The following is a 26,923-nucleotide window of genomic DNA, read 5'->3' on the forward strand; positions in this document are numbered from 1 at the left end:
CCACTAACCACCTAGCACCACCTCTAGCTTCATGCTACGGGCACATACATGTATGTAGCCGCCTCAACTTGGCTGGCATCAAGATACAGCCCAACTTAGTAGCCCATTCTCAACCCCTGGCTCTCAAACCACCGACATATTGTCAACCACACTCAGCGCTCTCACCCGTGACCCTGTACAGCCCCTAGGCCCCGCGCAAGATGGGCGTGGCACACGACGACGGGAAAAATGCGACGGATACGTCTGACACCACCGCGTTCCAGTCATCCAGCAACAGCGACAGAATGAACGACACCACCCCTTCCGACAGCGAGAAGCCTAGTAATTCAACAAAGGGCCTCAGCGAAGGCTCCAGCAGTAATGAGTATCCGACCGGCGTGCGCCTGGTCCTCCTTGCTGGAGCCTCCATCATGGGCGTCTTTTTGATTTCTCTGGATCAGGTAAGGCCGCCCAACTATGGCCAGCAGATTGCAGTCTCTGCGAGCCCATTACCACTAACATTGGGGTAGACCATTGTCGGCACAGCCATCCCCAAGATCACCTCCGAGTTTGGCGGCCTGAAGGATGTCTCCTGGTATAGCGCGGCGTACTTTATGACCTTTGGCGGCCTCGAGGCCACCTGGGGCAAGGCCTTCAAGTATTTTGACATCAAGTGGACCTTTCTCCTCTCACTGGCCATCTTCGAAATCGGCAGTCTGGTCTGTGGCGTCGCGCCGGACTCCAAGTCTCTTATCGTCGGCCGGGCCATTGCCGGAATAGGCGCTGCTGGCATCTCGGTAGGCGGCACGAGCATCGTCGCCTTCAGCACACCCCCAAAGACACGCCCGGTCTTGATGGGCTTCATAGGCCTGACGTATGGCCTGGCTTCTGTCCTGGGCCCCCTCATCGGCGGCGCCTTCACCGACCGCGTGACCTGGCGCTGGTGCTTCTATATCAACCTGCCCGTTGGGGGGATCGCCGCCGGCATTGTGCTCTTCTTCTTCTCCCTCCCCGCGGCCGCGAAGCCGCCCCCGACGACTCTCAAGACGAAGCTGCTGCACCTGGACCCCGTCGGCGTATGCCTGACCATGGCAGCCATCATCTGCTTCATCCTCGGCCTCCAGTACGCAGGAACCACCCACCCTTGGAACAGCAGTCAGGTAGTCGGTCTGCTGGTTGGCTTTTTCGCCCTCTGCATTGCCCTGGTCGCATGGTCCATCTGGCTTGACGAGTATGCCATGCTGATCCCCCGGCTGTTCAAGAAGCGGGCGCTCTGGAGCGTGTGCCCTTATCAGTTCTTCTTCCTCGGCAACCTCATCCTCCTTCTCTACTACCTCCCCATCTACTTCCAGTCCATCAAGGGCGCGAGCGCCATCGGGTCTGGCGTTGATAACCTGCCCATTGTTGCCGCAGTGGCCGTATTCGCCGTTGTCGGCGGTGTCTTTGTCTCCAAGACGGGTCACCCAACGCCAACCATGTTCGCCGGAGCGGCTATCGGCACGATTGGATGTGGCTTGCTTTATACTCTCGATATAGACACCCCATCTGGGAAGTGGATCGGCTACCAGATCCTCACCGGGTCCGCCATCGCCTTTGCGGTCCAGAACGGTCTAAACATTGCCCAGGCCAGCGTAGCCGCCGAAGATCTTCCAGCCGTCACGGCCAATCTCTACTGTATGCATCCCTCTCCCATTATCTGTGAATTTGATTTGAGTGGGGAAGCTAATAGCGTGTGCATGCAGTCTTCCAGACGGTTGGCGGGGCCTTCACCGTCTCCTCGGCCCAGGCCGCCTTTGTCAACCAGATGCTCGCGAAGCTACCCGAGTCCGCTCCGGGCGTTGACGCAGGGAAGCTGATCGCGACCGGTGCCTCGGAGCTACGCAAAGTGTTCTCGCCGGAGGAGCTCCCCGGAATCATCGTGGCGTATATGCACGGCCTCAAGGCCGCCTTTGCCGTCTCCATTGGCTTCTGCGGCCTTGCGTTCTTGACCACCCTGATCATTCCTTGGAGTAGGTTGCCGACTCATGTACCGGCCGCAAAGGACACAGAGAATGACGCAGATGCGCCGGCTGTTCTTGCTTAGTTCAAGCGCATGGCTCAGCGTCACCACGCCGTTATAGCTTCAGGGGTTTACTATTTGATAGGACTAATGTAGAGGGACCAGCTACAAGTAACTTAGATATTTACTGCTGCAATTGTGTGTTGAGAGTTGTAATAGAACAATCAAAGGGCACTGGCTTTGTTGATGGTGACGTTCATATAAGTCAGGTTACATGTAACTATTTCCAACCCCGCACCATCGATGCAACTTTGTGCCACCAGTGCGCTCGCGTTTAAGTGCTAATGGTGGTGCGGGTGTTTCATGTCCAGCAGGGATCGTCGGCAGTTTCGAGGCCCGAGTCCCTGGTAATAATAAGATTCTGACAATGGATAATACGGCATTAATATATGCCAGCCGGCTTGGGGCCCAGGAACCATCAATGTTGGACACTGCGTGTAACGTGCGAACATCACCCACATAAATCAGAGTTAGGATCATACTGTAACGGCAAGCCTATAACGGGGCCCGCTTGCCCACGATGTAGGCTCACGGCTTTAGCCCCTCTGCTCCTATTAACATGAATGTATTCGCCATTCTTAGTTTATATGATTCGTTGCCGGTGGCAGCATCGACGACCATGAGTTGACAAGCGTAACATATATTCACGCCAACATTCGGCTGTACTATTGGCTGACCTCTAATAGGAACAAGTTAGGTCATCAATTCTTCAACCTGGCCTCGATTGTGCTCTGGACGGGGTTATCGGGCAGTCTCCAAATCTTCTCAATCTTGAGGCCGACCTCCCCGAGCAGCCTCTCCCAGTGCTCCTCGCTCCGTTCGATTCCCCCCTCCATGAACATGTTCAGATCCATGAAATACGGGAACGGGTCGGATCCCGCGGTGGCAGTGGCGGGAAGAATCATCTCGCCGATCAGAACGCGTGACGTCGGCCCCATGGCATCCACAATCCGCCTCAGGATGACCCGGCCTCGCTCGTCGTAGTGATTATGCAGGACATTGCGCAGGTAGTATATGTGTGCATCTAAATGTAACGTTAGCCAAATGACTCATCGGCATAGGCAGAAACGAAGGGCAACGGGCTGCCGGGTAACTTACTCTCCACAGGTTGGACGTTGTAAAAGTTGTGTGGCATGTTCTCGACCCCGTCCACCTTCACGGGGTCCTGTCCCTCAAGGACCTCGGCCATGTCTTGCAGTACCATCTTGGCGCCGTAGCTGCCACCACAGTCCTTCATAATGGATACCAGCGCATTGCCCCTGCCACCCCCGACATCCACAACAAAGGCGCGCTGCGGCTCAGCCTCCACGGCATCCTTCATTGAGGTAAACGGGAACATGCCGGAAATGGGCTGCGTCGTCTCGATCATAATCATGCCCTTGTGCCACGTGTCGGACACCACCGGATCCTCCTCGATGGCTTCGTAATAGGTCATACCCTCCTTGCCCATGGCCCAGACAAACGGCACCTTGGTAGCCTCTTTCGCGTCCTCGGCCGAGTGGGTCTTGAGGTAGTCGGAGACCTTCCACCACTGCGGGAACTGCATCGTGCTGGGAATTTGATGTCAGTATCCCCCCACATCCCGTATCCGGGGGCCCGTGTTCGTTCCTTGGCATTTGGGGCTTGGCTCACCCTAGGCGATAGAAGCTAGCGGCTTGGTCTGTGCGGAAGATCTCAGATGCAGCCGTATGCTCGTAGATTCCGGGGGATCTCTCGTGGAAGATTCCTTGCGTGAGCGCGATGCGGAGGAAGCGACCTGGGGTACACGTATAAGCGATCCGACATGGCCTCGAGCTTTGGCAACCTGGGGCCTGCTCTCACCCAGAATAGCAGCATCGAGCTTGACAGCTGTGGCGATCTCCTCGGTGGAGAGGCTTTCCCCGAGGGGCACGGCGTCGAACACACCAAAGTTGGACAGCGTGTTCAGGGCGGGGAGAATTTGGAACTGTCCAGCATCAGATAAGACCGAGCCTCTTGGTCAAGCGCCCTCTGTTACGTGGCGCGCACGGCATACCGGGTAGGCCTGGAACATCAGGGCGTCCGGGCCCTTGTGAAGAAGGCATCGTAGTTTGTCCAGCTGCCGCACCGCCTTTACCTGGTCGGCCTGCGAGCCTGTATGGCTCTTTAGATCCAGAACCAGCTGTTCTGCCTCGGCAATGGCGGCTGTACTAGGGGATAGTGATGCCATGGCGCTGCAATCCTAGTACGGTAATTTCCTGCGAAGATGGTCTCGACCGGGCTAGGGCTGAAAGTCAAGAAAAAGGTGCAGGACATTCCTGTGAACTGCAGTGTATATTTGATACCCTCAGTTGCTGGGATTATCACGTCCTCTCTCAACCTTGATCGGTCGGGGCAGTGGTTTACCCGAGCTCAGAGGCGCTCTTAAAGCCGTTCCCATTGAGGAACATTGTGTCGGCTTCGGAGTCGGTTATTTTCATGCGAGCTGCTTAACCCCCGACAGCAATCGACAGGATCATCCGTTGCAGAGAAACCCCCGCACTAAACCTCAAGATGTCAGCCGTTGGAGATGCTTGGCAAAACATGTATCATTATCCCGATACGGAAAGATTGACTAGGATGAACGTTAGGGGGGGCCATTTCGGACATGGCGCGATCGAGGGTCTGAGACTCGCGCTAAGCGAATCGGGGTTGTAATCATGTTGTATATTGCGCATGTTCGCCATTGCGGCCGCTGTGGCCGTCGCATGGGTGGCCGGTTGCTGTATCCGGAACGCCCACAGCCACACAGCATATTGTGATAGTATCGAGAACGGAGATCCCCCACAGACCCGTAGTCTCGCACACTGATGTGGACTGTGGAGAAGGAGGGAAGGGAAGAGGCCAGGGGGAGGGGGGTGTGAAGACTGAAAATATTACTCCTGCAGACATGGAAGCCACGTTTCCGAGAAAGCTCGGCCTTGGCAGGAGACTAGTAGTACACTGTATGGATTCGAACTTATGCAAGTAAGAGAGCCGTGGAATTCCGCCATGGGCCCATGGCAGGGACTCGGGACTCGGGGACTCAGGGAAAAAGTGGTAACTGTTCCGTGCTCCCCGATGCACATCGGCGATGGTGAGCTAATATCAGCGGCCGTTGTCGTTGGCATGCGGATTGTGCCGGACAGCCGCATGGCTTGGCCCCTTGGGATCATCAATTGATGGGGAAAGCCGCTGGATCGATAGACGATATCGGCCAGGGAACTGCCAGGCCCCAACTGCCAGTCCGGCATGTAAAACACACTAATAGCTGCAAAGCTGACATCGATCATTGCCGTCTTACTAGTACCTGAAGATGATCGTGGGTCACGCATTTGTGATTTGCCCCATCGGCTTTGCTTACATTTCTATTAATAACCAGTCCGTGGCAGCTATCGCGTTGAATCATGGTATACTCGTAGGACCAGCAAAAACGCTTAGCTTGTCACACTGTAGGTCACTACATGTATGCCAATGTAAAGCAATCATGGACGTCTCGTTTATTTTCATTGAGCTGATTCTGTGTCTATTTTTCTTCGTAATGTCGTAAGTTAAGGGATTATGCACAGGCTCTCTTGGAGCCGCCTCAGTCGCTGCTCCACCTCAGCACCCAATTCAACCAAGCAGTCAGAAGAGCTCGACTGTCGATGGTCATGTCCTCGTGGCAAATTTGGGTGCAAGATACCCTGGCCTCCCGACATGGTGGCGTCCCAGGCCTGGTTCAGGCGCTTGATGAAGCAGGAACACAATTGCACCAGAGAGACAAGCTGGAGGTGGACCCGTGAGGCTGCTTCCATGTCATCATATGGCTCTAGGGAATTGCCGCGACGCCGGCGAGCAGATGAATTCAGCACATCGGCACTGCGCTGCAGCGCGATGAGGATGGTTATGTACATGTTCAGGAGGAGCGTCATGCAGACGAGCACCAGGTGGTGCGTGACTGAGTTGGGCTGGTAAGCCCCATCACTTCCGGGTCTCGGGGGTGTTCTCTCCAGGTGTGAGCCGCTGCTGAGGCTGGAGGCTGTGAGAGAGGGGCAGGTCGAGTTCGAAGTAGACGATGTCCGTGTGCGGGCACCCGTGTTGCCGTATGGGTGGTGTAGCATTTCTAGGAGGTGGTTTGATGCAGAGAAAACGTAATGCAGCAGGTCAAAAGAGTTTGCCGACCCCAGATTGAGACTCGACGTCGTACTGGCGTCGGCGGGCTCATGCACCAGCCAGGCGTTTAGTGACTTGAAGGCAGCCCTGATGCCAATCTGGACCCGCAGTTCAGGGTCATGGTTCTTTGATGGACCCGATGGGCTGGTGATCTCGGCCAAGAAGCCCCTCGAGGAGCCGAGAAGTTGTGAGAGATGGGTGCTGAGCTGTGATAGATGTGCTATGCTGGGCTCGAAGCCGTCTTTGCTGGTACTGAGAGCGCCGAAGGCGCCACGGCTATCACAGCTGTCGCGGGCACCACGACCGCTGCTGTTCATGCTGCCACTCTCATCCAGGTCGGTGTCAAGCCCGAGACTGCTGTGGCGAGTATGGACTTGCCCGTGCCGGGCACCATTTCTATTCATCTTGGAAAATCCTTCGCAACTATTTGCAAAGTGCCCGGAGAATTCCAAGCGACTAAGAGAATGCGCCTCCAGTGCGGGATCCAGATCAAAGGTCGACCACGGAATGGTGGATGGCATACTGTTCCCATGCTCCATGTGCTCTGCCGGCCACCACGAGGCGCAGAAATTTGGCAGGCTGTCCAGGGAAGCGGGCAAGGCAAATGCATCGTCATTCATGTCCATGTCATCGACGCTGTTATGCTGGTCGGCGTCGACCTCGGCGGGAGAGCCTGGCGCCATGTCTCCCAGCTGTTGCTGATCCGGCAGCACTGGGGTGAGCGGCGCGGTGCTCCTGGAGCCGGGAGATGTCGACGACGTGCTGAGGGACTTGGGAGCCCCTCGCGATCCCTTGGACGCGTCATTGAGACGGTACAGGGCCGGGCGGCCCTTGGGCAGACATGAGCTATAGGTACATTGAGCGCCCTTGCGGAGGCATCTGTCGCATGCGCCCGTCTTGCGGTTGTCTGGCCGAGTACACCGTACCTTCTGGCTGTGACAGCTGTCGCATGATTGTCGTCTGGGTGGTGGAGTGGTCTCATTCGGTGTTGGTCCCATCCCGTCCGATCATGCAGTGCCACTGGGGCAGAAGATTGCAGAGCGGCAGAATAGGTAGTTGCAACGCTCCTGTGGGGTTGCTCGGTTGGTCGTGCGCGGTACAGGTACAGGCAGCGCCGATGATGGATGGCCAGTTCGTTCCAGCAACGTGGACGGAATGCCTGTCTGAGGTTGCAGGATAGCGTAATAGCGTACCATCGCGGGAACCCTACAAAATATGTACTCATCACTATGGGGTTGAGCAATGAGTTCTGCTGGAGTATTTATAACGGCCCTGGAAGTACTATGAATCCTTCCTCGCGCATTGCATATCCCGGGCGTCGTGGGGAAGTCCGCACACGAACTATACGGCCTGCAAGCCCGCAACGCCCAAAGGTGCATGTGTGCACAGCGCTCCTGGTCCCTACCTACTTACAGGTAGTAGTGTAGGTACGAAGAATCCTGTCTGCACGTGTGTAGGGTCAGCCTTGCGTCTGGACGGAAGAAAGGGAAGGTGCCAGGTCATCTCAGTGGCGATGCAGGTTGCATGGCGCGTCGTGAAATGGTGGTTGATATAGAGACCCCACTAGCTAGGCTCTTTATCCGTACATGGCTGCTGAAGACTTAGTATGCAGCTAGGGTTGTCATGCCTCCGTCCCCTGCTCTTCGGGATCCGGCACGCGTGACGCCATCGATGTCTGTGTGGAGACCCCAGTAGCTACATACATAGGCTATAGCATGATAGCAGGCCCTTTACATGCCACGGGCCAAGTAAGCAGCTAGGAGTCCTGTCCAGTGTCCACGCCTCCGTGGCCTCCGTCCCTTACTGTCCGGGATCCGGCACGCGTGACGCGGCGACACCATATCTGTGCGGAGGAATGGATTGCAGTTCGGCGGTTTCGCTGCGCGCCAATTGGACCACCACCCATCGAGTCCATCTCGGCTCGCCGCAGGGGCTTCGAGAGGCCCTGGGGGCAAGGATCAGGTCGGCCCCGCGGGCACGCCATGTGTGATGTCCCCCCAATGACATGGTCAACGGCGTTAACGGTAGGAGCTACGACAATTATAATCTAGATACTAATCGCGAGGGGCTCCCCACCACAATCACCCATCTGCTAGGTGACGTGGAACCAGTTGCAAGATGTTGTCGCTGCTGAACAGAGTCTACACGTCTTTCGGCCCGCCCGTGGCCGAGAAGAAGAGCCATGTTCTCAAGTTTGGTGTTTTGGGAGCTGCCACCATTGCGTGAGTATACGTGCCCTCCGGAATGACTGGAGCTTAGTCACGAAAGAATAGGGCCCTGTTCTGTCATCAAGGGCGCCATGTATTCATGTTCCCTAGCTGACGCTAAGTAGGCCCATGGCGCTGATCACTCCAGCCAAGTCACACCCTGAGGTCGTTGTCCAGGCCGTCTCTGCCAGGGACCGTGCTCGAGCGGAGGAATTCGCCAAGAAGCACGGCATACCCGACGTCAGGGACACCTATCAGGGTAAGTCTGGTCGTTTGCTACTCAATTTCATGATCTATTCAATTGAGACTGACTGCGTGGGCGGTAGAGATCCTCGACGACCCGGACATCGACGCCATCTTCATTCCCCTGCCCAATGCCCTACATTACGAATGGGCACTTCGCTCCATCCGCGCCGGCAAACATGTCCTGGTTGAGAAACCGTGCGTCGACAACGAGGCCGAGGCCAGGAAGCTTTTCAACGCACCGGAGCTGTCCCAGCCTAACCCACCCGTCATCCTGGAGGCCTGCCACAGCCGCTTCCACCCTGCTGTCCACAAGTTCCTGAGTTTCGTCAGCCCCGCCGACGTGGAGCATGTCTACACCGACGTCATGGTCCCGTGGTTGTTCATCGGCAAGGACAGAATCGAGTTCAACTACAATCTTGGCGGCGGCAGCATCATGGCCCTGGGTACATACAACTTTGCCATCCTTCGCATGATCTTCGAGGACGAGCCCGAGGAGTGCCTGAGCTGCGACGCCAGTGTCTGGAAGGATGGGATTCGCGACCTGTGCGACTATGACTTCAGGGCTCATTTCCGCTTTCCCAACGGTGGTCTCGCCGAGGCTACGGCTACGATAAGGGGCCCCATCCTGTGGAAGCCGTCTGAAGCAAGGGTGACACACAAGGCAGTTGTGGTGCCCGACGAGTCTCTGCCAGACTTTCAGGAGAAAGTTCGCACGCGGCAGGTGACGCTACACGGCTACATGCACGCCATCCTCTGGCATCGCATCGACGTCAGGGACTCGTACGTCATCCGCAACAAGGCGGATAACCGGCCGGTTAGGGAGTGGGTTGAGTCGAGCTCGCACAAGGCCTACACCTATGCTGATGCCGGTGGAAAGTTTGCAGACCTGCCAGGTGAGGACTGGTGGATGTCGTACCGCTACCAGCTCGAGGAGTTTGTGAATCGGGTAAAGGGCCGCGAGACGCAGTACTGGATCAGTGGGGAGGACTCTGTTAACCAGATGAGGATGGTCGATATGGCCTACGAGAAGAGCGGCCTGGGGCCGAGGCCAACAAGTTCGTTCTCGTGAGGGAGGGTGGCTGGCGGCTGTTGACTCGGTGCCACGAGACGAACTGATTTGCTTCATCGCCTTTACGAACAAGTTGGAAGACCACCGCACTTTCTGAAGTCGGACGCGTTCCATTGCGATCCATGATTCCTGAAATATTTAAAGGGACGGAAAGAAAAGGCACAACGTACTAGTTACACTGCAGAACAGAATACATTTGGATGCCAATACCCACTGTCAACTTGTCCACGTCGGGTTTACGGTATTGCCACATTCAGGCCGTACTCATTCGCTCACCCACATCGACTATGGCACTGGAGGCAACTAAAACTTTCTGCTTGCCATTGAGATAAAAGTAGAGGGAATTTGTAAAGACTTGGCGAGGGCGTTTGGTATCCGCCACGTGGTGATGTACGTAAGTTAATGAGCTGCGCCAAATCTGTTCACTCAATACGCGTGAGAACAAAATGATATTGCCAGCAGCAGACGCCAGTGTCAAAAAAAAATATCCATTGAAGACGGTGACAGACCTCACAACGGCGAGGAACGCCGAGGATACCGGTCTCGGCCACTTATACGGCTGTCCACTTATGCGGTTATCCACTTATGCGGTTGCCCACTTATGCGGTTGTCCCCCTATTATCTATGGCCAAGCCTCGAAACCCAGGCGATGATGCTGATATTATGTATTCAGCAGTTGAATCTGGGATTGCGGTGTAGAAAAAGCCCTACGGAAGAAGAAAAGAAAAATGAGAGATGGGGCGCGGGGAGATATTTGATTTTGCTCTATCCGTAATCCTTCTCGAGAGTCGGTGTCTCAGCTCGTCGGCGGTCCGGACATATATCAACACACACAGCTACTTCCCGGCGCCGAACAGCTGGCGCCGGGTGGGGCCCTTTCAATTGGCTCCAGCACCCAATACATGATTTATTACATCATAAGTCGACGAACAAAACCCCGGATGCCCACGTGGATAGGTACATAAGGTACCTTTATATAAGCGGCCCAGGGGATCGTCATCCGGACTGCTTCAAACACCAAATTGTTTACACGAAGCGCCTTTAAGAACAAAAATGAAGATCTACGTGGCACCATTCCTCGCTCTAGCATCGACAGGCTTTGCCAGAGCAAATGCCGATCCCGCGCCCCCTCCCCTGACCTTCCTATTGACGGCCAATGTCACTGCTACAGAACCCATCAACGTGGGCAGCGTGGCGGGAGGAACTCGCATCGTGTACCCTATTGTCGGCGGAACATTCGAGGGCCCGTTGCTCAACGGCACGTTAGCCGACGTCGGGGCCGACTTCAGCCTGGTGGCGACAAACGGCGCATTTGGCCCGGACGGCATATCGCTATTCCAGACGAGCGACGGCGCCAACATATTGTTCCGGGATAAGGGTCATCAGCTGGGCGACTACGTATACGGCTCAGGTAGCTTTGAGACGGGATCCGAGAAGTACGCCTGGCTCAACACGGTAGTCCCAATCACCCGTGCCAAAGTGTCGACTGGAGATGACGGTGCAGCGGTTTCCCTGGAAATATTCCTGGTAATCTAATTCCTCGGAAATCATGATATTTCTCAGTTCGTATTAACATGAATACAGGTGGGCGATGTGAAAGCATAATTGAGCGGTAGGCCATACGCTGGATTGGGCACAACCTATACATTTTCGATAAGCGAGCAGAGGATGGAGGAAGACACGTACTATACTCCCAAGAGGCAAAGATAGCACAAGCCGAGTGTCGGCCCGTAGATAACCTCAATCTAACAACAACGTCAATTTGGTCTTGATTATCGTATGTTTTTGACTTTCCCACCCGCGTTGCATGTCTCGTTGGCCGCAACAGCCTTGACACCACCAAGATCCGGAGCCACGAACATAGCAGGCATGTCAAGGATCACTGCGCGAGGTCTCGCCTCGTGGCACACCGCAGTCGTTGAAATAGCCAAGGCAAAACAGACTCCAATGGCTTATTTATCTACCACAGATGATTTCGCAGCGTTAAAATAAGAAACAATGCATCGACCTACTCTGTCAGGGAAGCAGCGAGCATAACAAGACCACCAAACTCATCCATTCCCGAGCACCACTCGTCCCAATTTGCAGTGCTCCTTGAAATACCCCTGTCATCTGGGGACTCCAGGACCTGCACGGCGCCGCATTCATGCGGTTGGTCTTGGTTTAGTCTGAGCAGCTCACCGTTTGCGGCCAACGCAAAGGTAGTTGGGGTCTCGAATTCCATGTCGTTTTCCGCCTTCCACGTGGACGCATTACCGGCTTCCCATAGCTGTTTCCTGGCCGGCAGTGGCGCTATGAGAAGGCCCGTGTGGTTCAAGTGGCACATTGCCGCTGGCTCGAAGTAGACCAGCATGTCCACGACTCGATACACCACGCATAATCTTGATACGGTCAGCACGATTTATATTCAATCCTTCGTTGACCACTGTGGGCAGGGCAATCAGTTCCAACCTTCGTCTTGACTCCTCAAATATCCAATCCTTCCAGCTCATTTCGAGATCTGAGCTACCCGTGGCGTCCACGGAGGCGAGTTGCTTGGCTATTGTCTGTATTTTTCTCGTCGTCAGTGTCAAGAGGATGTGAAGGCGGTGGGGCTAGACCGACCTTGACTGTTCCGATCAACAGAGGATCGAAGTTATTGTGGTCTGTCTCGCCTTCATCCAACCTTACGATGATGTAAATGGAGAGGGCCTGCATAGCCGCAAGCAGTTCCCATCTATTCAACTGACGGTACTGAGAAAGAAACGCCATTAGCTTCTCGCCAGTCCGTCTCTGGATCAACGTACCTCTGCACAGAAGCGTTCACACTCCATCCGTACATTTCTCCAAAACAACTTTCGACTTCCCTGGATCTGGTTGATGAGCATGTGCAGCAAACTGACGCAGTTGTTTAGCGGCTCCATGTTGTCCTTGTCGACATTGGAAAATATCACACGGGAGTGAATAAAAGGGGGGAGTGTATTTTGGCGCATCATCATCTGGGGATAAGACCTTAGGATATGGTGTATGAGATTGGCCGTTCTCTGCATCCCTATCGTCATTTTCGGTCGCTGGATCAGTGACCGAATGGTAAAAGTCGGCTGTGTCGGTGTCGATACTAGGAGAGAGGAGTTTGCTTGCTGCGCCTTGATTTCTTGTTCGATCGAAGGTGCTGAGAGGCCAACTAAAGTAGACGACGCCGCTAGGGGGTACCGGATGGTCTTTTCGTTTGCCAGGGGGCTCATGAAGTCGGTGAAGCCGGTGGCCAGATCACCCCATCCAAGATATGCGTCTCCAAGATCCACCAACTCTGGATCCGCGATGGCAACCGCAGTGTCGAGCAGCGAACTATGGTTGCTCTCTGCTAGGCCATGCTCAACACTAGGAGAATCCACGACCAATAAAGGGGTGGCAGTCCGCCGACTAGGCGGCGAATCTCCGCCATGCTGGATTCTTGGATTCCTCGGTCCGGAGCCTGCACCGTTGGGTGTGTTTGCCCGGTAATCGCATTCGGTGGACCTGGCTATGCACCTCGAGCATGCAGGCCGCCTGTTATCGCAGCGGGCCTTCTGTCTCGCACAAGAACGACAAGACCGAGCCCGTGAAGGGGTGCCATGTGCCCGAGACCGACAGTAGTATCCATGTCTCTTGAGCGTGGACTCTGAGACGCGAGTCAGAAGTGGCAACATGATCTAGGGGCCGAACTCACGCTTGTCGAACGGCTTGTTGCACAGGCCGCACCGCATCACGGATTGAACGGAGTGGATTTCGCCCTCGTGCATGTCAAATCAACCCACAGCTGGTGTCAATAATTTGTTGAAGTGAATGTCTACGGATATACGGAGTATTACAGTTGGCCACAAGACGTGTAATCAATACCACACACGGGGCCAAGCATTTGTCAGCGCAAATCATCCGCACCGGATGTGCACAAATGCATCCGCCCACCCTGTTAGCGAAGCCCCGACATGCATCCCTGCAACATGCAATTAATCGTCCCCGTCCGTATTGCTGTGGGGCCACCTCCGGAGTCTGGTCACTCCGGTGCACCCCCACCCCTGTCCTTACCGCCGGCCGGAACATTTTGAAAACAGAGGAACCCACCCCGTCACCCACTTCACCGTGGGCCGATGGCCGAGCCCTCCTGCCAATGCCAAGGCATCTTCCGAGAGCCCGAGACTCTCTTGCTTTTGCAACAACAGAGCCGGCCACTTCGCATTGTGCAAACATGTTCATCACGCCATGCTCCACAGAATACATGTACACAACTCTGAGTTTCGGTCACTCACAAACTGAGACCATAAACCGGACCGCAAGGTACTTCCGCAAGGTACTTATAGATGGACATTGCTCACCCAAAGAGCACATCAGGCTATGAAATTCCCATCCAGCAGTCAAAGTCAACTCATCCATTCCAATCACCTCACCCATATTACAGTAACTATGGCGGCCCCGTTCCCATCCCCAACTGCAAAGTGGCACGATAACACATACGATTCCCTGTCCCCCACCCGCCCCGAGCTTTCCGCCAAGGGTAAGACTGTCGTGGTTACTGGAGGTGGCACCGGTATCGGGGCAGAGACTGCCCGCCACTTTGCCGAGGCAGGTGCCTCTCGAATCGCCCTGCTAGGTCGCAGAGAACAGCCCCTTCTCGACACCAAGGCCTCCATCGAGAGCAAGTTCCCCGGCGTTGAGGTGTTTGTGGCCCCCACCGACGTCACCAACAAGAGCCAGGTAGACGATGCCTTCTCAAAGTTCCTAGGAGACGGGAAGCTTCACGTCTTGGTCAGCGCCGCCGCCATAACTGGACCCACCGATTCCGTCCTGGATGTCGATGGTGACAAGTTCATGTACGGTGTAGATACGAACCTCAAGGGGGCGCTATTCGTCGCAAAGGCTTTCCTTCGCCACGCAGCTGAGAATGCAGTTGCCGTCGAGATTTCTTCCTCCGCTGCACACCTGAACTTTGGTCCCGGATTTGCCTCCTACAGCGTCGCCAAGATGGCTGTGTTCCGACTTTGGGATTCTGTGGCCTTTGCGAACCCGAATCTAAGCGTCTTCCACGTTCAACCTGGCGTGGTTGACACTGATATGAACAGGGAAGCGGGGGGTGTCAAGGCCGTCGGCTTTGAAGATCACGGTAGGTCGCTCTGGGGTTTGATGTGTGATATATATGTACATAACGCTGACTTGGCCATCAGTGTCTCTGCCAGCAAGCTTCATTCTCTGGCTTTCGAGCCCTGAAGCGAGTTTCCTCAAGGGGAAATATCTGTGGGCAAACTGGGATGTGGACGAACTCAAAGCACGAGCCAAGGAAATTGCATTCAGTGGGTTTCTTAACGTTCACCTTGACGGTTGGCCTTTTGAGAATGCCAGCTGGAAGGCCGGCTGGAGCATGTAAACTTCCGGAATCAGGACGAAGCGCATGTCTCTACGAACTAGACCCTTCTCTCTGGCATCAAGCACGAGGTCATCCCGCAGGTCGGGCCGCGACGAGACGATAGGCACTAGGCATCTAGGTTGGGAAGAAGACGGGCCTGTTTGTGAAATACAGCTCACCATCATTTCGGATCCATCCATAGCCAGTCTCGCATTTTTTTATCAAACCAAGTTTTTGTTGCTCCACATGTCTTGGCGAGGGAAGCATGGAGCGCCTACTTGAGTAGTCTTGGAATTAGGTGAGGTACAATTCTATATCCAAACATTACGGCTGATATAATTGGGCGTAAAACCCTGAAGCTGAAATTCCTTTATGTCAGCGAACGCACAAGTCTATATGCAACAAGTATTGCACCATCTTCACGGCTCATGCTGGAGAATGGGGCGTCGAAACTAGATAGGACTTTTTTTTAATAAGACTAATATAAAACTTACTTTTTTCGTACACGTTTTCTAGGTGTTCATCTTAGGTGTCTTCTAATTTAACTATTCATTGAGACCTTGCATTCTATAGTCAATGTGTTTTCCACAAGTAACGCAGAACCTCCTCGGCACAAGCATCATCGTTACCTAAGCCCAGCTCAGTTCAATCCAGGCTCTCGAAGAAGCTTTGACAGCCCCTCAGTTTGAATATATCGCTCCATAATGGGCTTGGAAGCTGGTTCACTGGCTGCTGCTGCGAACCTTTGCTAATCCTTGTCCTTGTGTTCCGCATAGTCGCACACGCCTTTCATCAAGAGACATGGGAGCTCTTCCCAAGCCCCAGCGCCCTCCATCTCAAATTCTATGACATTGAACTCCTTGGTAATCCTACCCCTCTCAGTTCTCTACTTCATCGCCGTATCCTCAGGCTCAACGGTACAAATGTGTACCATTGGGCTATTTCTGTCTTCACAACCTTAGCCTTTATCTGCCGCAGTATCTTGCAAGTTCGTTCTATGAGGAGGCCTTGGGTGCGAGGAGTTTGTTATTTGGCAATGGGGCTGGGGATTTCCTTGTTTTCCTGAAAGAGGCTGGCCTGCATCATATTTCTGTGGTAAAATCCGTCGTGGTATCCCTTCCCAAAGTCGTATTGGACGATTGTCTGGCCGATGACAACGTCGCCTAGGAAGATTTTCTGGTCTCCATATTGAGGTATTGCGCTACATATTCTCACTAATAGGGCCAGTTTCAAGTTGCTTTAGCTTAGATAAACTCTATTGGCTGGCTGCTCACGTTTGCCCTTGCCCATGCGCGGTAAGAGAACCAAGACATTGAATGTTGTGTTTTCATGTCGTACTTCCATTGGACCTACGGATGGACGTCTGGGATCCAACTAGTGAATATTTCTCTTTGATATGGCTACTATAAGCGCTGAATGTGCCAAATGGTGTCCCAGTCTTCGAGTGGTTCTCAGACAGGCAGATATAAGGTTTCGGATCTTGGTCGACATGCCTTCTGCTTTGGTGTTAGCCACCAACCGATTCAATATCCTGGGGTCCGTGACAGCGGGAACGGCCCTCCATCAACACTCTTGCTGAGATCGTCCCTTCGAATGATATTTTCAAAACACTCTACACATGTTGTCCAGTCAAACGTGCCGCCTTCTTTAAACTTGGGGCGTCTAGGATAGCTATTGTCGCCCATTGGAACAGAGGAGACAGTGGTGGTGATGGAACCCATCTCAGCTATTTGGTTGTCTTGTAAAAGTCGTCTAGCTATAAGATTTGATAGCTTTTAGGAGGCTTCTGGGACGGTTCTCGCGTCATTTGCTTCCGCATAATGCGGCTTGGTCACTTGGTTAGGTGTCTTGAATGGGCCAACCCCGTCCTAGGTTTGACTCATTCTGTTCTTTGCAGCAGGATCATCCTCCAATAGCTGAGTCAATGCATCAATGTTACGTCATAAGTGAGTTGGGTCATTCAAGCCTGATAGAGTCATCTGTAAACTCGTCATATCTAGTCGTATTGAAGCCTACCTAGCTGCCTACATGTACGTGTTATTTCAGATATGTTAATAGGCATCAAGTACCACGGATGCAATACTAAAGGTCGATAAGAACACATCATTTACAGCAGACTTGTGTCTTCCTTCAAGTTCAACCGCCACACCATCTTCCCCCGCAGCCATGCAAGAGCTGAAAATTCGCACAATCATCAATAGCACACATCAGGTCTTTGACCAGTCGGGCAAATTACCTTTCAGCATTGTCTTTGGTCTTGTTCGCCGCTCGCCAGAAGATACGGATCCCCGTGCCCTATTCTTCAATGCAGCAGAGTCGATACTGGACGTTCCCTACGCGCTTTCTCAGGGTCTTCTCACAATCTCTGCTCAAGATGTCGAAAGCGGAAGAGGAACGGATATTGACCTAGGGCAACTAAGTCAAAGTGACATAAAGAAGGGGTCTCAGAGGCCCTACGTGATTCTTTCTTCGCCAGTTGGCAGAACTCAGAACTGGAAGAAGGATTTAACAGTCTATCACTACAATATCGACCCGAACAGTGACCTTGGATTGATTTTCGAACCAGGAGGGAGATATGCCATCCGCGGCAGAGCTGGCGGTAATCTGGGTGGGCACGGCCACGAATACGCAGATGAAGGAGAACACCTAAAAGAATTAGGAAACGATTCCCCATTATGTCGACCTCTCAAGCTGCTTAGCAGCAAAGCAGACGGACGTGCATCGTTCACGGTGGTACCGTCTCTGCCCTGGCCACCCAAGATTGAAACTCGAATGCAACATCACAACAGTGAGGGGGAGAACGGCGCAACACACCTTAAACTCACAACTGTGAACACCGGCACCGAGGCTGTCACTGTTCAAATAAGCGGCCGCCAACATTTTCTTATTCCAAGAGGCCCCTTTGGACCTGAGCCACTGGGATCAGAAGGAGATATTGAAGATTCCCGTCCTCGCATAATTGATGCTAAGACACCATCGCCGGCATCCAACATTCAGGTTCGGGACATCGCCAAAGATACCATCGTGCGTAAGAAGACTAGGTCTCCCGTCTTCGATTATATGACACCATGAAGCACGACCCACGTCCGAGGCTGGAGAATCTCGTGACATTCAAGCCTGGAGAACCGCTAGTGAGGATTATTGAGGTGAGCAATCTACAATCTAACTTACCGGACGGTATATATGGCCTGCAGTTAAAGCAGCGGGGCCTGTGGTGGTATGCTGGCAGTCTCGATGACTTTACCACAGAGTGTGAAGATCGGGTCCCACAACACTTGTTTCAAACAATGATTCCGCCAGCAATTTTGGGATGCAAGGAGGTTGTAGAGATGAAAGTTGACAATGGGCAAGCAAGTTGGATAGACTAGCCCCCTATAAGATACCATTCGATGTTTGCAGCTAGACAGCTAGGTAACTAAACACCTTGATCTTATAACCTTAACTGACGGGGACAATTACCTGATCAATATCGGCCGCATACCCCCCTTCCAAGCCTTCGATGATAATTGAGTTGGCATCCCCCATCTCGAGATCACAGTGCACCGTGCTGCTGCCCGGCGTCTGCCCGTCCTCTGTTGGGAGAAAGGCAACTGTGTGGGAAACGCCGTTGACCGTCACCACCCCGTACCGCTCACCACTATTGCCATTGGCGTACCGCAGACGCAACGTCGTTCTTGTCGCCTCATCACTGGCCACTCCAGCCAACTCGATGCTCCCGCCATCCTCTCCGCCCACGTACCCAGCCGCCTGGCCTCCGCTGCACCCAGAGCAGTTGACCGCCCTTGACCCGTTGCTGAGCGTTGCCTCCTCACCCTCGTACGCGCCCTCAGCCGGCCCCGCGCTCCATGTCCGCGACACCGCGTCCGGTACCCATCCAGCCCGGTTCGTCAACCAGATACCCGTCTCGTCGGAAACCTCCAGGGGTAGCCACACGTACGTGCTCCGCATCAAGTTAGACGGCTGCCAGCGGTCTCCCATGTATATCGCCGAGTTGTCGCCCCACGGCAGGATGAAGTTCGTCTGCGAGTGGTACGTGTTGGACCCGTCGTCGGCGAATTCTGTCCATGCAGACCAGGGTCCTTTCAAAGACGAGGCGTAGCTGTAGATCTGCTCTCCCATCCGCGTCAGTCAATCTACATAGTCAATTACAGGATGAAGGGGTTATGCACGTTGTCGTTAGGATCCCAGCCTGTTAGCCGGGACCCGAACATGAAGTAATACCCGTTTGTCTTCCAGATAGCGGGCGACTCGATGTTTTCGTCCCAGAGATACACGCTCTCGGTGACGTTCAGATAGTCGTCGCTTAGTGCATCGATGCGAAGACCATTGGGTCGCTGGTAAGAGTGGTCAGTGGTGGGTTTCTTTCATCCTAGGTCATTATACTTACATCCTCTGTAAGCAGGTACGCAGACCCATCGTCGTCTTTGAACAGGCCAATATCTCGTGATTCGAATCCCAAAGGCCGGGCGCTGCCGAGGTAAGTGTACTCGCCGCAGACAGTGTTCGACGTCGCTACACCAACTGCTGCCTCGCCATAGCTGCTGTCATCAATGTGCAAATACATGACATAGGTGGAGGTATCTTCATTGTAGATGACTTTGGGTCTCTCGACCACCCTTCCGGGACCCAAGTCTCCGTCGGCCTGCCGGGTCAGGAGGGCCTTCTCGAACGTCCACTCGACAAGATTGGTGGACGAGTAACAGTTGATGTTCTGGAAGGCCGAACCCTCGGTCTTGTCTTCGCCAATCATGTAGAAAGTTCCGGACTCTTCGATAATCCCTGCCCCATGGGCTTGGATGTGGTGTCCGGTGTTGATCTGCATGTGGACATTATTAGCGTGGGCATGTCAGTCTGTCGGGACATTCATACCGCCGTCCATGTTGCTCCCGACATGACCTGCAATGAAGCTTGACACCCTACTGCTGCGAGTAGGGTCATAATTTTGCCTTGAGTAACTAGGACCATCTTGTGAAGGTACGACTTGATGTGCACAGGTTCTCGGGGCGTGCAGACCGTGGACCTGTGGGAACAAAGTCTAAACAACGAAAGTACTCCCCTTTAAATAATCCAGGCCTCCTCGGCTCAAAGAAAGCGGGGAGATCCATACATACCTTCGATCAGAGTCAAGATGACCCGGGGAAGCGGGTTCCGTCTTGCGAAGGTATTTGCCATCTTGGGACGTCGCAGCGTGTCATCCCGAACAGGCGCGCAAATCACATCAATAGCCAAGGAGAGGTAGCATAAACATGCATACAAAAAGGGTACACCAATAATTCGGGCTCACATAATTCCATGTGTGCAAGGTTCATCTGGTTCCATCAGAGTAGCATTAGCTGTTTTTACAGCGTGAACTAAATACATGTACCATAGGAGCGTAATTCTGAGCAAGTCGCTCATTCAACGGCTCCAGCCGGCATTAAGCATGTCCGCATGGTGAATAGGTAAATACACATAATTGGGAATTGTGTATGTGGAAGTCGAGGCAGGCGTTAAATTACGAATGCCACCACCGCCTATACCAAGTATACCAAGTATTCGCAGGAGGAAGGACAGAAACAATCATCGTCTGAGATATACACATAGCTTCAACTCGAAATTCTTAATATTACCAACTCAATCCGGGCGGAATAATGAAGTGCTGATTCTGGACCAGCATTCGCGATCGGATGTCACGTGTGGTATAGCCGAATCCCGATCCCTCGATGGATGTGACGGGGGCAGGACCTCGGGCGCATCTGATGTATCGCCACAACTTGAATTTATAGCTTCAGTACTTCATCCTTCTCACCTTCTCGCTACCAGCAAATATCCAAACCTAGTCACCCACAAGAGCTTATCTACAGTCAAGCACCTCGCCAGAATGGTCAAGGTTCTTATAATGATGGCCGACTATGGCCATGATCCCACCGGTGCGTGCGGCCACACATACACTCACCAATGCCACTGTCAGTATCGAGCTGACGCCGCTTACCAGAGACGGCCGTTCCCTACACAACTTTCAAGAAGGCTGGTCTTGACGTCAATTTTGCGACCGAGGCAGGAAAGTCCCCAGAATGCGATGTAAAGATGCTCCGAGGCGTCACTCAGACTCTCCTGGTACCTCATGATTCATACTAGCATAACACACTGCCCATTGGACCGCGTCTAACACCCAGACAGGGCGCCAATAGCAAAGTTGTGCAGCAGTATGACGCCATGACGGCATCCGACGAGTGGAAGCATCCGATGGCCTGGACTGCGCCCGACCTCACCCTCGATAGCTTTGATCTAGTATTCCTTCCCGGAGGGCACGACAAGGCCGTCAGCCAGATCATCGATTCCGGCGCCGTGCACAAGCTTCTGGTCGACTTCTACCCCAAGACCAGGAAGCCAAGCCACAAGGCCATTGGCGCCGTGTGCCATGGAGTCATGGTGCTCTCTAATGCCAAGACCGACAATGGCAAGAGTGTGCTCCACGGGTGCGTGACGACGGCGCTACCCGCGAGGTTCGAGCAGCTCGCCTACTGGGGAACGAGAGCTTTCTTAGGCGATTACTACAAGACCTATGGTGCGGGGAGCGAGGACGTTGAAGTTTCCGTATGTTTATCTGTCCCACCCATACGGCCTATATGTTCAGACTCCCCTTTATTTACATGTCTTGTTTCCTAGGTGCGCAAACAGCTCGCAGATCCTTCCCATTTCAAATGCAGCTTGTTGCCGACCCCGTAAGTTTTTGGGCAGATACTCTGAACTGGCAAAATCCGACGGCTAACTATGTGTGGTTTAGTTTCGTAGTTGAGGATGATAGCTTCAACTATATCAGCGCTCGGTTCCCCGGGGATGTTGGGCCTATGGCCGAAAGGCTTGTCAAGCTAGTCCAGAGATCGTAGTCATCCGATGATTGAATATTCAATATTCTCAACAATTCTTGGGTAGCCTGTTGAGACACACACAAACCTTGGGTTGAATCACAAGTGTTTTATTGACTAGTTCTTTGTTTGTTTACTACAGCCTAAAGCTATGATGCGCATGCCTCTACTTACTAGGGAACTATACCCATCTCAAATTACACCTCAGAACTATTCGAAAGTTTCATGGCAAACCATAAAATAGATGTACAACGACGCCTCCTTAAATTATCATAGCAACTACCTGGACACGGTGGCCAAACCATGCTTTAATTTCTGTCAACAATAATGATGGCAGGTATATAATGCCCTGAGTATTCCGGATTCCCTTCTTTATCACTTCCCTCCAACAGCATACACAACCCGCCCACATAACCTATTCACTCAAGTTCAAAGCACAACCACCAACTCAAACACGCCAAACCTCCTCAAACGAATCATGAAGACCCTCAAGAACGGCAAAAAGGCCAAAATGGTCTCCAGAAAACATAAATCTACCCGGACTCCCACCCTTGCTCCAGGTACCAAGATCTCCGAGAACCTCACTTCAACAGCCAAAGTCCCCAAGCCCGAGGATTCCACCGCAGATACAGAAGGCGGTAAAAGGGTCCGCCTTCAAGGGCCACCCAGGCCTCCCCGCCCTACTCGTACAGGTACCAAAACTCATTTGGCAAATACCACTTCGTCAAAAAGAACCGTCATCACTAACACCAGGCTTGAAGCCGAGACCACAGAGACAGGCAACCGTGTCCACCCTACAAGCGGCCGCCAACGTAAAGATGTTCGGGCGACACGGGGTCCCGCGACTGGTGAGCGCGAGAAGCCCAAGAAACACCACACGGATGATTATGACGCTACAAAACTCGGCCAATGCCGGGTCCAGAAAATTGACCACAACGGAGCCCAGAAGGCCAGGGATCGGGGCCGGAAACAAGATAGGCGGTTCAAGCAGCTGCAGGAGATGTTTTGATGGGAGCCAGGGATCTCCAGTGGAAACTTGTAAGGGCATGACGAGCGAATGTTGATTCTCGTTTGGATCGACGCAAGTGGAGAGGCCAAAGAAGGTGCATTACCTTGATATATCTGCAATCATGTTTCACGCTCACCTATCAATATACAAAATACTTCTATCCACAAAACAACTTAATCACCAATATTCACTGCTTCGTAGTATCAAAACTGCATGTGCAATAAAGTGGGTTGGTGAACCTGGTGTAGTTGGTGAGGAACTCGAAGTTGAAGTGACCCACAATTGATCCTTATCGCAACCCCGTCCCCAGACATCAGGTCGTGCCTGGAACGCATCTGCCCCTGCACCAGACCCAGACCCTCGTGGCCACACCATTTCCACGATAGCCCGCGATACGGCAGACCCCACAGTACCAGACTCTATTATGAGCTTGAACGCGCCTCAGGCTCACGATCTCAACCACCAGCAAAACCGCCAGCCACAGGTCCGCCAGCCTCCCACCGCTCCCGGCGCCCAGCTACCCTTCCATCTGCCCCAGCACCTTGCCCAACTCCACCAGCAACAGCAGCAACAGCAGCAACAGCAGCAACAGCAGCAACAGCAGCAACAGCAGCAACAGCAGCAGCAGCAGCAGGGCCAGTTCGCCATGAACGGTATGAACGGCGCCAACATGCCCGTTGCAGGTGGCATGCCCATGCCCACGCCTGCTGGTCATCAAGCCGAGCTTAACTATATCTACGGCATGGTGGAGGAGCTAAGCAGACAGCTGGCAGACAATCGGAGAGTCACAGAGGATATAGTCAATGGGCTGGGTAGGGTGAGGTCGCGGGCGCGCACGCATGGAATGAGCAACGGCGAGGTCATAGATTCTGCCGCCGAAGAAATCAACGGTACGTCTAGACGCCTGGCTCGTTTCTGCCTCCTTCAAAAACTCGGACCAGGTACTGACAGAACACCCCCTAGCCCAGGAAGAGAACCTCGACGCCCTCATATCCCTTCTCTCCGAATCCCTCGAAAAGGCCAAGACCAGCCGCGACGCCAACGCCAGCCTCCTGTCCCAGTACGCCAACGTCTTCGCCATGCTGCTCAAGCAGTTCCACGAGTACAAGGCCAAGCACGTGGCTGACGTGGCCGCGTGGCATCGGTCCTACCGGTCGCAGCTCGACGAGGCCCGCCGCGAGAACTGCCGCCTGCGCGAGCAGATGTGGGAGATGCAGGCCCACGCCTCGCGCGCCAACGAGAGCCTTCGCGCCTTCCGCCGCCGCTACGATGAGGACGAACGCCGCTGGGACCGCCGTGTCGAGGCCGTTGCCGCACGCCAGGAGCTGCGCTTCTGGAAGCGCGTCGCCATGCCGGAGCTCGAGGACGATGACACGTACTGGAGCGGCGACGACGACATCATCGATCCGGCCGAGAAGGAGAGGCTGCGGGAGCTGGAGCAACGGGCCGCGCAGGAGCAGATGATGACCGACAGCCAAGCCGAGGACAGCGACGGCGGTGGCCAGCCACAGCCGTCTCCCTTCCACCACATGGGTGTCATGGGTGGTGTTGCAATGCAAAGAGAGGACACGAGTCACCAGGGGATCCCGACACCCCCTCCACGGCCACTCAGCGCTGCGTCCAGTACGGGATCAACAGGTCCATCATGAAATTATGTTGGATCGAGAGAAAAGCGATAGAGGATACCCAGATGTATGATTGGCATTTTTTTAGCTTGTGGTATATGGGACGGTGTTAGGGACATGGAACAGTAGGAATTTGAGTGCACTCCGTTTTGGCTACTCTTGTACTCTTCAAATTCTCGCAGTAAAAAATAACCGTGACAGATATCCTACTCGTACATTTCCTGCGCCTGCTAACTTGAATCAAACATTATTAGTACCCACTCCGCTCCTGGCGGTTACCGCTATCACCACTGCCGCCGTCCTTGGACGAAGCCGCCGCTTCGCCAGCCTGCTTGATGTCGTCTTCGTCACCCCTCAGCTTGGCGAAATATGCCTTGATGTCTTCAGCCCCAATCGCCTGTCCACTCTCCGCAAACTGCTGGAAGAAAGGCTTGAGCTGCTCTTTCAGGTGGTTGTACGCCATCACACCCTCGATGGCACGCACACGGTCAACGTTGCGGAGCGCGCTCTCGCCGCGCTCTAACAGGCTACCACTACCATGTGTTGAGCCCCCATGTTGGGAGGCCCCATCATCGGATAACGGTGGCTCGTAGGTCTCTTCCTCCTCAAGCAGCTGCGGGTGGGCGTTGAGGTGCTTGTAGCAGGAGCTGCAACGGCAGAACTTTTCTCTGAAATCCTCCTTGAAAAAGAGGGAAACCCGCTCCTTAGGCGGCGGCGGGAGGTTGGGTAGCTTACAGTCCGAGGCGACATCCTGGGGGCGGTCCACTAGTTCTTTACCGTCTTCATCCATTTCCTTGGTCTCCTTATTTGGTTCTTCCTCGTGCTTGATTCGTTTAGCTTCTCCCTGGTTCTCTGCATCGTCTTCTGCCTTGCGTTTCCCTGAGTTGGATTCTTCCTGCTGTGGCTCTAACTCCTCATTATGATTGAGCTTTACAGCTGGTAGGAAGCCCGAGGTGCCAGCATAACGCTTAATCCAATAGTTTGATTCGACGCACTTGTAGCAGACAAAGCCCTCAAAATCGTCCTCCTCCGGGAAACCAGGGGGCATGGGTGGCTCATCGTCGTCGTCAGTCGCAGTTTGTTGGACCGCAGCATTGGGCTCCCCGCCCTGCACCGTGTCGTTGGCCTCCGAGATTGCCGCCAGTGCGCCGTCACCAGCGGTTTTCAAAGGCTTGGGGTTCTCGACTTTCATCTTCTCGAACCACCGAGGACCCATCCCCACTAGGCACCCTGGGTGGTACCAGTCCTCGCCACAACCTCCTGTCTCTGTCGTCCCCAAGCCAATGCATTGGAACATGGTTCCCTTCTGCTCAAAAGGATCGTAGTCGCACTCACATCCACAGAAGCGGTTGCGGAAATTGTGGTTGTACTTGTTGTTCGGATCGGGTTCCTCTGAGTGAACGCCGCCGCGTGTGTTCGTCTCGCTGTTGGTGCGCAGATTGCACGGGCTCGTCGACGGAATACGTGTGGTGCCACAGTCGCATGTAAAATTTCGCTTCTGGAAGATCTCGACGAGGGTGTGTTCGCCGTGGCACTGGACGGAGCAGGCGTAGCAGACGCCAGCTGGCGTCCACTGCTGTGCTGGAGATGCGGGAGGCGGATTGCATGTCAAGCACGCGAAGACATTTTGACGTAGAGGACCAAGAATCTTAGTGCAGGTATCGATGCTCTAAGATAGCGCCGGGTCAGTTAAAAGTGAGGTTGATCTCGGGGACTATTAGTTAGACAAACGTATGGCAGGGCCTCGCGGGCATCGGCTTCGAGAGCTTCTTGATCGCGAATAAACCTAAACAGCATGTGTCAGTGAGCCTTATTTAAAGGAGCTCTGTATGAAAATGACTAACTCGGCAGCGGTCTGAGAGTCGCCGGACTTTTGCGACTGTGCCGAGAAGCTGTTTCTGCGCGCGGTAGTGGTAGGCTCGATTTGCGCCCCAGCGCCGACAACGTCACCAGCCGGTGCGGAAGGGGGATCAGTTGACATTGCCGACAATTTAAGAAAAAAGCGACCTATATAGAGAAATCTGCGTCAAACAACGATAAATGAGGGATCGACGACGATGCGATGAGATGGAAGCCACAAGACAGTTCGTCACAATGAAGCGTGCGAGCTCCAGGCGGAGGGCTCGACTCACGTCACACCCCAATCGCGTGGAGTCTAGACAAAATAACTAACCATGTTCTGGCTGTTATGGTGCGCGACTAATTTTGTTCTTTAGCCCCCCAGCGTTAAAAAAAACCACTTTACGCGTCCTCTGCAGAATCGGTTTAGCGTCGACTACTTAACGCGTCTAAACGCGTCGGCACGCGCCAACAAGATGGATCCATTCATCCCTCCTCCACTCGAACTCCTGCCGCCGCATTACCATCCCACTCTTCCTTCGTCAATCGTCT

At 53.8% G+C, this 26,923-nt stretch overlaps 11 protein-coding genes across 11 annotated transcripts; 7 read left to right on the forward strand and 4 right to left on the reverse strand.

Annotated features, from left to right (window-relative positions):
* Nucleotides 1–284: 284 nt before the first annotated feature.
* Nucleotides 285–2,062, forward strand: ACO1O0_006068 (MDR family MFS transporter; the record flags this gene model as incomplete). Its single annotated transcript, XM_083195464.1, has 3 exons — nt 285–440; nt 510–1,653; nt 1,722–2,062. The coding sequence occupies 3 exons, from the start codon at nt 285–287 to the stop codon at nt 2,060–2,062; spliced, it is 1,641 nt and encodes a 546-aa protein (XP_083048480.1).
* Nucleotides 2,063–2,739: 677 nt separating this feature from the next.
* ACO1O0_006069 (uncharacterized protein) lies at nt 2,740–4,226 on the reverse strand (the record flags this gene model as incomplete). Its single annotated transcript, XM_083195465.1, has 5 exons — nt 2,740–3,062; nt 3,137–3,588; nt 3,671–3,794; nt 3,860–3,983; nt 4,053–4,226. The coding sequence occupies 5 exons, from the start codon at nt 4,224–4,226 to the stop codon at nt 2,740–2,742; spliced, it is 1,197 nt and encodes a 398-aa protein (XP_083048481.1).
* Nucleotides 4,227–5,565: 1,339 nt separating this feature from the next.
* ACO1O0_006070 (uncharacterized protein) lies at nt 5,566–7,120 on the reverse strand (the record flags this gene model as incomplete). The annotated part of the gene is given in 2 exon segments (XM_083195466.1): nt 5,566–7,076; nt 7,096–7,120. The coding sequence occupies 2 exon segments, from the start codon at nt 7,118–7,120 to the stop codon at nt 5,566–5,568; spliced, it is 1,536 nt and encodes a 511-aa protein (XP_083048482.1).
* A 1,167-nt stretch (nt 7,121–8,287) lies between these two features.
* ACO1O0_006071 (Gfo/Idh/MocA family protein) lies at nt 8,288–9,691 on the forward strand (the record flags this gene model as incomplete). Its single annotated transcript, XM_083195467.1, has 3 exons — nt 8,288–8,391; nt 8,502–8,635; nt 8,703–9,691. The coding sequence occupies 3 exons, from the start codon at nt 8,288–8,290 to the stop codon at nt 9,689–9,691; spliced, it is 1,227 nt and encodes a 408-aa protein (XP_083048483.1).
* Nucleotides 9,692–10,744: 1,053 nt separating this feature from the next.
* Nucleotides 10,745–11,227, forward strand: ACO1O0_006072 (DUF3237 domain-containing protein; the record flags this gene model as incomplete). Its single annotated transcript, XM_083195468.1, has 1 exon — nt 10,745–11,227. One exon carries the CDS (start codon nt 10,745–10,747, stop codon nt 11,225–11,227), a length of 483 nt encoding a protein of 160 aa, XP_083048484.1.
* A 2,886-nt stretch (nt 11,228–14,113) lies between these two features.
* Nucleotides 14,114–15,071, forward strand: ACO1O0_006073 (SDR family NAD(P)-dependent oxidoreductase; the record flags this gene model as incomplete). Its single annotated transcript, XM_083195469.1, has 2 exons — nt 14,114–14,810; nt 14,872–15,071. 2 exons carry the CDS (start codon nt 14,114–14,116, stop codon nt 15,069–15,071), a joined length of 897 nt encoding a protein of 298 aa, XP_083048485.1.
* A 3,417-nt stretch (nt 15,072–18,488) lies between these two features.
* Nucleotides 18,489–20,015, reverse strand: ACO1O0_006074 (glycosyl hydrolase; the record flags this gene model as incomplete). The annotated part of the gene is made up of 4 exons (XM_083195470.1): nt 18,489–19,157; nt 19,220–19,384; nt 19,438–19,866; nt 20,007–20,015. 4 exons carry the CDS (start codon nt 20,013–20,015, stop codon nt 18,489–18,491), a joined length of 1,272 nt encoding a protein of 423 aa, XP_083048486.1.
* Nucleotides 20,016–20,910: 895 nt separating this feature from the next.
* On the forward strand, nt 20,911–21,919 carry ACO1O0_006075 (uncharacterized protein; the record flags this gene model as incomplete). The annotated part of the gene is made up of 5 exons (XM_083195471.1): nt 20,911–20,959; nt 21,025–21,146; nt 21,210–21,626; nt 21,699–21,754; nt 21,817–21,919. 5 exons carry the CDS (start codon nt 20,911–20,913, stop codon nt 21,917–21,919), a joined length of 747 nt encoding a protein of 248 aa, XP_083048487.1.
* A 457-nt stretch (nt 21,920–22,376) lies between these two features.
* On the forward strand, nt 22,377–22,907 carry ACO1O0_006076 (uncharacterized protein; the record flags this gene model as incomplete). Its single annotated transcript, XM_083195472.1, has 2 exons — nt 22,377–22,536; nt 22,660–22,907. The coding sequence occupies 2 exons, from the start codon at nt 22,377–22,379 to the stop codon at nt 22,905–22,907; spliced, it is 408 nt and encodes a 135-aa protein (XP_083048488.1).
* Nucleotides 22,908–23,331: 424 nt separating this feature from the next.
* On the forward strand, nt 23,332–24,556 carry ACO1O0_006077 (uncharacterized protein; the record flags this gene model as incomplete). The annotated part of the gene is made up of 2 exons (XM_083195473.1): nt 23,332–23,797; nt 23,871–24,556. 2 exons carry the CDS (start codon nt 23,332–23,334, stop codon nt 24,554–24,556), a joined length of 1,152 nt encoding a protein of 383 aa, XP_083048489.1.
* A 226-nt stretch (nt 24,557–24,782) lies between these two features.
* Nucleotides 24,783–26,513, reverse strand: ACO1O0_006078 (putative zinc finger in N-recognin-domain-containing protein; the record flags this gene model as incomplete). The annotated part of the gene is made up of 3 exons (XM_083195474.1): nt 24,783–26,201; nt 26,264–26,318; nt 26,377–26,513. The coding sequence occupies 3 exons, from the start codon at nt 26,511–26,513 to the stop codon at nt 24,783–24,785; spliced, it is 1,611 nt and encodes a 536-aa protein (XP_083048490.1).
* Between the last annotated feature and the right edge of the window lie 410 nt (nt 26,514–26,923).

This window comes from Amphichorda felina (assembly GCF_050947745.1).
Source record: "Amphichorda felina strain 45539 chromosome Unknown scaffold_6, whole genome shotgun sequence".
Lineage (NCBI taxonomy): Eukaryota > Fungi > Ascomycota > Sordariomycetes > Hypocreales > Bionectriaceae > Amphichorda > Amphichorda felina.